The sequence below is a fragment of the Parasteatoda tepidariorum genome, chromosome 10, assembly GCF_043381705.1.
Source record: "Parasteatoda tepidariorum isolate YZ-2023 chromosome 10, CAS_Ptep_4.0, whole genome shotgun sequence".
Lineage (NCBI taxonomy): Eukaryota > Metazoa > Arthropoda > Arachnida > Araneae > Theridiidae > Parasteatoda > Parasteatoda tepidariorum.
In genome coordinates this window covers 55,419,692-55,431,767 of record NC_092213.1, presented here as the reverse complement: position 1 = coordinate 55,431,767, position 12,076 = coordinate 55,419,692, and the positions used below count along the sequence as shown (strand labels likewise).

At 27.8% G+C, this 12,076-nt stretch overlaps 1 protein-coding gene across 3 annotated transcripts; it reads left to right on the top strand.

Annotated features, from left to right (window-relative positions):
* Positions 1 to 190: 190 nt before the first annotated feature.
* LOC107448266 (tyrosine-protein phosphatase 10D) lies at positions 191 to 10,660 on the top strand (the record flags this gene model as incomplete). Of its 3 annotated transcripts, none has more annotated exon segments than XR_011637907.1 (4): positions 191 to 326; positions 1,966 to 2,071; positions 4,509 to 4,616; positions 7,861 to 10,660. XR_011637907.1 is itself a non-coding variant. In XM_071186414.1 (3 exon segments), coding segments are annotated over 3 exon segments (274 nt in total), but the record flags the coding sequence as incomplete, so codon positions are not given.
* Positions 10,661 to 12,076: the final 1,416 nt, after the last annotated feature.

The window sequence follows — 12,076 nt, the reverse complement described above, 5'->3', positions numbered from 1 at the left end:
TGCAGTAGTTCTAGAGATAATCGTCCAAGTCTAAAAATTCTCTTAATTCCTTACACCAGTGTATATAAAACGACCTATTGCTTCGTTAGGTATTTATGGTTAATGGTTATTAAATTTGTGCAGATAGCAGTTTCGTGTAATTTTCATACCTAAATTAATTTACCGAGAAATTTTTTTCTTTCTAATATAGCGCTGGTGTAGGACGATCCGGTACCTTCATAGCATTAGACAGGGTGCTACAGCACATTCAGAAACATGACTATGTAGATATTTTTGGTATTGTTTCTGAAATGCGCAAAGAAAGAGTATGGATGGTACAAAATGAGGTAAGTTCTCTTGATTAAATGGTACACCATCTTATCAGTCATGACCTTATCCATCTAATCAACATTCAGCTGTTTTTATTGAAGCAACACGGAGAGAAAAAAATCTGTAAAATTACGGTACTGTATTGTAAAGACAATTTTAGCGGTAAAAACCATTAATCTTAAAATGAGGAGTTTCCAGTGTTCTGCCCTCTTCAATTGGTAACCTTGTACTTTTAGAATACGAACTATCAATTATGAAGCTATCATAGATGACGTGACCACAGAGCTCATATTGAGTCACATTCCGTGGTTCATGCGAAAAAACACAACTCAACCACTACTTAACTTTGATATCCATTACCTTGCGAAAAAACAGCCAAAGTTCAGTTAAATTTCATTTTTATGGTTTTGAAATCATGTTAATTCTAAATGGTTACGAAATTGGATAGTTTTGTATTCACGTTTTTTAACAATACCAATTGAAAACGGTTTCAAACCCGTGATGGGAAAAAAAATGTTTTTAACCGTAAACTTTACATTTAATCAGATGGACAGACTGCTGGCGGTGATTTTACCGTAATTTTAGAATGGAAATTTTAACAGAGTATGAAGAACCCAACAATATTTGTAACTATATATTTCCTCAAGAATTTATTTTTTGTCTTTACCTACAAAAAACAAGATGGGCGATTTGCTTTTATCAAATTGCTTCTTAGTCAATATAATGATGAAAATGCCCATTTCATCAATTAAGATACTCGATTTATATCTCTAACGTCATATTGAAATAGTTGCGTAATGAATCAACGAATTTGTAGTTAGTTCTGTTCAATTTATTCATTAGTGATATTCTTTGCTAAAACTGATGTAGAAAGATGAGCATTATTAGGAAATTATTAATTGAAGCAGGGTCTTTAATTATACAAAAAGCATTCAGTATGTTTATTTAATGTACATATACCTGTTTTTCATACATAATTTAAAGATTTTAATTTAGACTTTTTGTTCTCAGTAAGTTATAAGTTCGAGTCACTAATTACTAATTTGGGAATAAAGCATTAATTAGAGAAATTCAGCTGTAAATACTAATTACAATTGAAGTTATAACATAAGTGACATAATAAAAATCAAGTTACATTTGACAAAAGAATGTCGAACATTCGGAGTAATCATCGTTTTCATTATTAGATTATCTTTAAAAAAAATGGTAAATTTTAGTTAAAAACTTAATGTGCATTTAATTATAATTTTTGTGAAATTAATTGATTAAGTTGAAAACTAAAAAAAAAGGACACGTTTTCTCTGAATGCTCGCTTCATATGCATAGATTTGAAAATAAATGAGCAACTGGGTAACAATAAATGAGCAACACTTCCGGCATCTTTTAAGGCGAAGAACGAAAGTTCAGTGCCTGCCGTTATTATTAATAAAAAGATTTAAAAATTGAGAGAAAAATAAATTGGAATTTCAAACTAGAAAAGTAAAAATAGAAATGCAAAAAAATATTAACAGTGAAATGAAATGTATATTTCTGCATTGTTTAAATGTTTAAATTTTTGCATTGCTTGAATGTAATCTATGTCGTTCTCGATGGTCTGAAGTTGACAGCAAAGTTTTTTTTCCCAACTGCCATAACGATTTATCTTTTTCTTTTCAGCAACAATACATATGTGTTCATCAATGTTTACAATGTGTTCTAGAAAAGAAAGAAGAATTTTTAGAGCTTGGTAGGCCCGAAGCGCACGATAATCAAGGGTACGATGGTAAGTTTCAATAATTATTTGTTATTGCATTTCTAGCATTTTACGAGAGTGGAAATTGTACTGATGGCTTAGTGAAATTAATATTTCTAATCGGAGCAATATATAATTCATTGTATTGCTAAGACTCGAATACTTTTCTAAATTGTTCCACTAAACGTCAAGACTGTTTCTTCTAAAATCCCTGAATTCTTTTTGCTAAAAGTCTTAACCTTTCACTGTCTGCATATCTATAAAGCAAAGATCAAATTGGATTTTCGTCGCTGTCCTCCATAATTTAACATTGAAAACTGATTTGCACATCTGCAGAAGAATCTGCAACAAGAATTGACCGCCATTCTGTGCTAGTTTAAACGTTGAAGGACATGCTGTTTCGCCGCGTGTAGCTTCTTTACGTCAGTTAGAGGCTTACTACCATTTCGGTAAGAGACATAATTGCTGTCCTGAACAAAATTGTTTATCATAGCAATTTGAAGCTTTAGGTATTTCATTTCTTATACTTCGGGTTTTTAATTGATTTTTGATGATTTAGTGCTTATTATCGAAAAGATTCTATTGTTTACATTAACATTGGGAATCATTTAATTCTTAGGGAGATTTCGCACTTTTACGTTAGCTTACGTATGTTCCGTACGTAAGATTTAAATCAACTACGCAACTGTGCTCGTGTTTAGTTTAGATGCTACGTATCTTTACGTTATGCTGGCGCAATTAACGCTATAAAGACAGAGCTACAAGCATGTGGTTTACATCTGTTAAATGTTGTTTTGTGTTAAAGCCAAACTTAAAACTTAAAACATGGACATAGAATGCGAATTTCAAGAAATATATTGATGAAATTTAGAAATGAATTATGCGACATTACAACAATTGGTTGAACGAAAAGATCGTCTACGCCCATTGTAAATGTTTGTTATGATTTTGTTGTGGAAGTTAAAACGATATTTTACTACGTTAGCGTTTTTAACTTACCGATTTTTGCGAATTCTCTTATTTCTGCATACGTAAGTTTGATATTTTTTTTTCACGGGCTCATGTACATTTAACCAGAATTGACGCATGCGCACTTCGAGTGCTCATACGCATTTACTCAAAATCGTACGGGAGAATTCGGAAGATAACTTAAATTTGCAAAATCTGCCTAATAATATTGTACACACAGATTTGCAAAGTGCAAAAAAAAAAAAAAATGTCTGCGCTTTTTTTTCCATCTTGTATTTTTCTTGAGAAATTCTGCATATGACAATAATTATTATTATTCACTTTTAAAAAGTGTGCAGTCAAGGGTTCAGCAACTGCAATTTAAAAATGTTCCCTACCTAAGATTGTTAGCAGGCGAGTGCATTGCACTGTGTAATATAATACTATGCCCAAATCTAATATTTTGGAAATTCACTAAAAATATTCCATATTACTTAAGCAAAGTTTAAAAAAATATATCCTTTTATGTAGGAGAAAAAAAACGATATTAACTGATTTGTTTTGATAAATTACACGTCAATTATTTACGTGTATCGATATTAAACTACTTTGATGTAGTTTTATCAGGAGCTGTAATTTCTTTTTTGTATTTTTTCCTAAAATAATAATTAACTTAGATTATACCGGTTGGGATTTTAAAAGCATTTTCAAACAATCCCATTTTTATTTTCAGTAACATTTTCAAAAGGTTTTAATTCCAAGTACACTATTTGAATCAATTGATATTGAATACCTTATGTCTTGTGAATAGGTGCATACATCAAATACTGCAATACATATGTTATTTTTGTTACACTATAAAATTTTAAACCTTAGATTGTTTCCCATTTAATTTCAGAAACATAAAATCTGGTAAATCTTCTTTTTAAAAAAAATCTTTCATAAAATCTTTTTAAAATATCTTTTCTTATAAAATCTTCTTTTTAAGAAATCTTTTCATAAAATCTTCTTTTTAAAAAATCTTTTCATATAAAATCTTCTTTTTAAAAAAACTTTTCATATAAAATCTTCTTTTTAAAAAATCTTTTCATAAAATCTTCTTTTTAAAAATATCATTTCCTATAAAATCTTCTTTGTTAAAAAATCTTTTCATAAAATCTTCTTTTTTAAAAATGCAATTTTGCAAAAGTTAAATATTTAAAACAATGAATGTACACAATTCTTTAATACAAAAATTAGTCAAATAATTTACTGTATATTTATTGTTTTCCAAGATTTAAAATTACTAAGAAAAATTTAGGAAGGTTAGGTTTTGTAAATATAAATCAGAAACACAATTGAGTTTTGATATATATTTTTAAAAAAGTCGACTAAAATATTTGAAGTAAATTAAAATGAAGAGCTATTTAAAAATTAATAGAGCTCGACTGTGAATGAAACAAAACTGAATTATTTCTTTTCTTATCTATTTTGCTTCAAATAAAAGGATCGCTTCCATCTTCTTTCAAACATTCCATAGCTCTGCCCAATGGAAATGCAGTGAAAAAAGACTGAGATATTTTGTAGTTGGAAGGTTTCTTTGTAATGTAGAGACTGCCATACAAATTATTTGTCATCTTCCATACTGGTAAATATTCACGGATTAGCCAAAGCATGATTCCTCCTAAATGAAAGATTATGTCTTCATGTTTGCCTGCTTTAAGTGGTTGCATGATTTTTTATTTCATTTTTAACCTTTAACCCCTTAACGATCTGTTAATTTTCAAGAAAACGATCATAAAAGTGACTATTTTGCCAAATACGCGTATTTGATTAGTGCTGACATCTAGTTCAAAATAAACTAACTATCTACAATTACCTAAAAGATATCCTGGTACTGCCATCTGGTGTGTAAAATGAGAAATAAGATGTTTTCCGAGCCAAAAAAAAATGAATTAGTTTAATTCTTATTGGCTCGTCACTACTGAACACTCAAGCCCGGAAATTTCACGGGAGCGAGAAGGAAGGGGTTAATAGCTATACGGTGAATTCATCTAACAATTATTTTGTTAAATTGTTTTCTTCATTCTTTTCTTACAACTGTTTTTGTAATACTTTCAAGCAACATTGACAGTTTTATAACGTAAAAAATTTTTGTCAAATACATACCATAAGAATTTATTTCCCATTTTGTTACTCACGTTTAAAAGACGAGCTCAGAGTGTTCTATAATCGCTCTCCTTTAATCGCGGCTTCAAACCACTGTTATTTGTTCAATATTTATTATTCACACTACTTTGTTTAAAACTTGAATCCACTATCTTTACAATGGAATCCCTTCTCCTTTCATCGGTGCTTAAAACCACTGTCTTTTGATCAATTTTTATAGTTCACTCTGTTTTGTTTAAAACTTGAACCCACTATCAGTTGAAGAACTAATTTAGAATCCTTAAAATTATGTGTTTAATAAAGGTCACAAATTACTTTTTGAACAATGGATTTAAACACTGTAAAAAAATCAGTTAAATTTACAGAAAAAAAAGTCTGCTGTTGTGCCAGTATAAAATCGTTTATTTTTCAGAAAAATACTGTTATTTAAGAACGGGAGCCTGTTTTTTAAGCAGATAAGTTCTGTTATTTCAACAGACAAACTCTGTTATCTTAACAAAAAAAAACTTTGTAAGGTAACTATGTCAACATTATGGTCGGTGAGAGGATAATTTGCATGGTCAGCCAAAGTCGGGATTCGTACCCCGGTCACCCCCAAATTTGTATTTATTTTGTAAAAAATATATTTCTTTTGTCTTTGTATAGTTATTTTGATTATTTATTTCCTTGCATAAACAGAGATAAGACACGGCTTAGAACTGAATGTTGACGCATGTAAAATGTGTTTGTATAATATTCATGTAAAAAACAGCATGTGCATGTTTTTCGAATGAGGTTATAAATTACTAACTTTTGTATTTTATAAATTTTTTAAAATTTTTTACTTATTTTTTTTGATGTATTTATATGCTCTTGCTTGCATTCAAACTATATGTTTTATAAATTACCTTATTGTGTAAGTCTACATATAAGCTTAAATCTGAACAACGTTGCTCAGTTTTTATATTATTTATTTTATAACGTTTTTTTTTAAATTTGCAAACAGTTTTTGAAAAATATATCCTGAATTCATATTATATTTAGTTTTTCAGCTAATGAAATATTTAAACTTAAATTGTTGGTTTGCCTTTTATAGATTTGTTTAACTAAAATCCATTTTAACTTTGTAAAATCTATAACATAATGCCCAAAAACTTGAATAAAAAAGCAATTTATGCTCTTCTAGCACCATAATCACAAATAATAATCATTTTAAATGAATAATGAATCAGTACATAGCATATCAATAAGAATCAATTTAGGGAAAATTAATATAAATTATCTAATTGCAAATTAAAATGTTAATGAATACACAGAAATAAATATGAATCAAACTACTAGATATCAATATGAATTACCACATTGTAAATAAAAAGTTGAGCCAATACATTGAAAATTAATATGAATCAATACATAGAAAATAAATATGAATTAACCCATTATAAATTAAAATGTTTATGAATACATTGAAAATTAAAATGTTAAACAACACATTGAAAATTTATATGCATTAGCACATTATATATCAATATGAATCAACCACATTGTAAATTGAATCAATGTATTGAAAATTAATGTGAATCAACAACTTTTCAACAGAAAAAAATTTTCACTTTTGATAAATAATTTAGTAACTTTAATATTAAACTAAACGTTATGACAAAATTATACTTGATATGGAGCAAATCTGTTTTGTCACAAATCTGTACTAATTTAAATTTTTTATTTTTGAATTCGAAACTATAAATATATATGAACTAATTTATATTAAATGAAGCTTTAAGAGTTTCTGTAAATTCTAATAAACCTGAAAAAAAGATTTTATAAATTGCGTAATAGGAGCCTTAATTGTTTTTAATCACTGACAGTATTTTTTTTTCTTCACATTTTAAAAATAAATTTATTGCAAATTTGCGAATGAATATAGCTTTAAACACTGATAGTTAACTATCTCGGTTGCTATGAACATATATCTCCCATCTTTGAAATTTAACTTTATTTTATCATAAATATATCCTGTTGATTTATGATAGCTATATGCTTGTATTAGATTAAAGATAATTCTATTTGAAATCAAGTTTCATTTATTACTTTCAAGAATAATTAACTCTTTATAAGCCAATATTTTACAGCAATGTCATATTAAAATATTTTTGGATTTGAAATTGATTTATAAAAAAGAAATTCAATGAGTCCGTGAGAAGTAATTTGATTTTTAAAGCCATTTTTTTGGTAGGAAGTTAGGGTTGTATTTTCAAACTTTTACCTGCTGTAAATAATTGGCAATAAATTTTAACTTCTGTGCTCATAAAATACCAAGTTTTTAAATTCTTCGTTTTTTACTAATTGTTAAACTCGCTGAGAAATAACATGAACTAAAGCATAACACACAAGAGCAAATAGCTCTACAGTGTTAGCCTATCTTTCTGACCTAACTCAAACTTTTACTGTTATTCACATTACATTTGCGTGAACTAATCCCTCAAAAAAAAAATTTTTTTTTTTTGTATTTTTTGTATTTTTTGAAGTTATCAGCAGATGGTTGCACAAATCATTGGTGGGAAAATACCGTCCCACCGACATTTAAAAATTAAAGATGTCAGGTTTTAAAAAGAGTAAAAATGAAGTTTTGCCTAATAGTTAAACATCATAATAAGCTACAAAAATAAAGTGCTCAAATGGCATGAAATATATTTTGAACGTGATAATCATAATTAATCATCTTCTCTTCACTTCTCTTCCAGATGACGAAGGAATTGCTGAGTCAGGCATCTGATGAAAACGATAAAAAGAAATTTCTGTGATGAGACTAAAGAAATACTTCGTTTCTTTTTTCATGACTTTTTCCACGTATCTTTTCCATTGTGTTAGATGCAGGCAAGCATCGTACATATAAAAACACTATTTTTTACGAACGTTGTGCGCTTTAAATGAACTTATCGAGTTTTTTTATTTTTCCATCAGTTCCACGAACGTTGTTTGTTGACGAACTGTCTTGTAATCAATTGAACTTGGAATATCCGAATTTTGAAGTCAAATCCGTTCGGGTCATTTATTTATATGAGTGAGTTGTGATTGATATGAGTTGTGTGTATAGATTTTTTTATTTTCTGTGCCATGCTTTTTAAGTAAGTTATTTGAATTATTAAATATAATAAAATGTTGCGTCCATAATTAAAAAATCTATTTTTTGTGTATGAATCTTGCTTCAAGTCAATGAAATAGTCAATTTTGATATTCTTTGTAATAACGTATTGAAAATGAAAGAAAAAAAAATGTTTTAATGTGTTTTTTTTATTGCTTATGTAGTTAAATTTTTAGATAAACAGCTTTATTATGCATGTACTTACTACTTAAAACTATAATATGAGTAATTTTATGTGCTCATTTTTGAAATTGATTAGCTTAAATTAGAAATAAAATATTTTAACTGCCCGTAAGAAAATCAAAAATTAAGATTAAGTTGTTGTTGCGCAATTTATGTATTTATTTTGTAACTATTATCTATCCTCCCCCAAAAAAAACTCAACATACAAATAAATGATTTTTTCTTCAATCCAAGTAGCAAAATATTTGAAGCAACCATAATTTTTTCATAATTCCTGGAACTATGAGGGATTACTGAAATATTCGCATTACGAAAAAAGTTAATTAAAAAATTGAATTATTATTTTTTTTGATTAAATAAACCATTGTTAAAAATTTCTTCATGTTCTAAATGATGCATTTATTCAGAATTTTAAAAATAATGCGACAGTTTATTTAAATTTAAAATATGCTTTAATTGTTAAAATATATGTTTAAGTCGAACTAGGTAAAATATGAAAATTTTTGCTCGTAAAATTAATATTTTATCTATCATACTTAGTTTATTACTATTAATACAACATTAATATATTTTAAGTAATTGAAAAAAAAATTTCTTAATTAGGTATATTTTTCAGGGAGTGATATTTTTCTAAAATATTTTTATTAATATTCTTACGAAACATAATTACGTTATTTATTGAATAAATATTATTTGTTACTAAGGATTTTTACTTTTGAAAAAAATAATATAAAGTACCATAAATAGAGAATTTAAAAAAAGAAAATTTCGACCGAAAATTTCGAGTAAGATTGGTACAAAAAATAGGATTTCTGTTTGGTTCAATAGATTTTTTTTCCTTATATTTATTCAATTGTTTCCTGAGTTACTATGTTTCTTTTATAAGTATTTTTTTTAATAAAAATGCATGAATGTTTATAAACATATTTCATAAATGTACTTCATTAAATATTCTAAAAATTATTTACGATTTAAAAAATGCATTTTTGCACAATGATGCAAAAACAGATCATTTTTTAGATAACGTTTTTGTTCTTTCCGTAATGCATAAATTAACGTACAATTATGGTGATAATTAAATATGTTATAAAAAGGAAAGAAAAAACATTTAAAATTGTAAACTTAGATATTTTTAATTTTAAATTTCATCAACTATTTATTTTATTCAGTTTATTGCGACATAATAATATTTTTCAAAATATCAATAAATTCTCTCTAATACTTTGTTAATAATATTTTTCCTTCTCACAGATGGCGTTCTGCGCAGTGATGTACTATTTATTGATGTTCTGATTCCAGTCAAACATTGTAACGTTAACATTATTCTCGTTATTGTTATTAAATATATTTTTCTGTTATAAGCAAAACTCTTTATATAGCAGAAAAATATATTTAATAACTATAACGAAGGGGGAGATTTCCGTATCGTAATCTGTGGCAGAATAACCGCCAAGTCTTGGAAACTTTCGGGCAGTGGCCCGCAAGAAACTAAAAAAAAAACATCACAGAAAGGGACCAACTTGAAAGGTATAACTCGTAGGCACCGCCGGGCAAACATCTACAAGTCTTTTTTAAAAAAATTTGCAAGTTTGAAATCTATTTGGCATCTTAGCGATTGTAGTTGGCGCTACAGATCACGATACGAAAATATCCCCGATCGAAGAATGATGTTAACGTTGAACGGAATCAGAACATCAATAAATAATAATGCATCACTGCGAGAATGTGAAATATTAACCAATGCTTATGTAGCTGAAACTTTTCAAAAGCGATTAATTTTTAATTAAATTAGTTTTAAAAATAGACAGGAAATTGTTTGAAACTAAAATGTGGATAAATTAAATGGTGTGTTGCAATTTCAGGTTATGCTCTGAACCTGAAAAACAGTTAATAATTTGGTACTTAAATATGCAGCACAAATTAATGTCATTATTAATTCATCTGTCATTTGTGTAATGTCATTGTCATTATTTTATTTATGTAATTTCTTCCATTCATTTAACAAATCAAAATGAAATCTTTTGTAATAATTTCACATTTAGATATGTTGAACTTATTATTTTTTTTAAAACTTTTTATTTTAAAACTTTTGCACAGAGAGGTTTTTGTATATTTTGATAGATGAGTCAAAACCTGTGATACGTCGTTGTTGTTGAAATGTTGAATGTAATGTTATTTTTTCACTTTGCGTTGAATAAAAAAAAATAATTATGATATTTTACTCGTTTTGTGTGAGTATTTTTTTTTAAAAAAGAAATTAAAAATCTTTAAAATTTGAAACATTTAGAAAAATAGTTGAAAAAGGATTATTGAAATAAATTATCAGTTTCTTCAGCCATTCAAAAGGGTTTTGATCCCGTCTTACTTAATAAGGATTTAACCCTTTATAGGGTAATTTTTTTCTAGCAATGTTATGCTAAAACAATTTGAGATTGATTTATAAAAGGATAATTATTTAACTTATTACCAATAATTATGTTGATTTAAGATACTTTTTAACGTGAAAGTGGGGGGTGGTTTAAAAATTACACCTTCTGCAAAAAATTGACCATAAACATCAACATTTGTTATAAAAAATAACCGAATTTATAAATACAACGCTTATAACCGCAAATAAACTAGATGATAAGTGTTCAAATGAAAGAACGCATAACGCGAAAAATAATTTTTTTCCCAATGTTGGCTTCTTGACCCCACGCAAACCTTTACTGTCACCCACATTTATGTAAACAGCCCTGTTTTTTCTGAAGCTATCAGAAATTTTTAATGAGGTATACTTCACACGGACTTATAAAAGGTTAACAGAATTTAATATTTTTATTTTGTTTTCTCATTAAAATATTAGTTTTCAGACCTTAATGAATGTATTTTTAGCGACGTTCTCTTAAAGATTTAAAATATAAATTAGGGATGATCATTATTATGAACTCTCAGAACTGACATAAGGTGCTTGTTACTAATCTAGTGATTTACCCGTGATCCAAATGAATACATGGTGTTTCGTAATCACCACTTTTAATATATGTTTTTACAATCCTAGTCATAAATGAAGCAAAGTATAGTTTGTCTACGGTAAGAACTCCCTCCTGTTACAAAGTCTGAGACCGTCTGCTGCTATGGAAACAAGAACGGCGCATTTCAGGGAGGGTAGCTTCTCTTCACTCTAGGGCTAACACAATAGAAAAATATTCTCTTTCTCCCTCCGGCTCGAGCTAAACCCAACCTAAACAATGACCCCACACCCCTACTTGAAATAGTTATACCTCGTTACCATGGTCACCACCACAGGTCCTGACGAATGGCTAAGGGAGTTCTTACTTTGGACAAACTCTATGCACATTAGGAATCATAAATTGTTCAGTTAGGAGAAAACAAAAACACAACCGAAATCTAAAGATGGGAGAATTAAGACCATCAAAAGCTGATTGATTGCCAATAAAAAGAGAAGAATTCAATTTTGAACATTAAAAAAAATCTATGAAAATCAAGTAATCTCCGCGACTTTGACATTTTTTAAACCGCGTTCTTTATTAGTAACTTGACATATTTCGATAGTGTTGATTTCTGACTTAAATATTAATTGATTACTCTTAATGTGTATACCTTTATACTAAATTTTTAACAAGGAAATT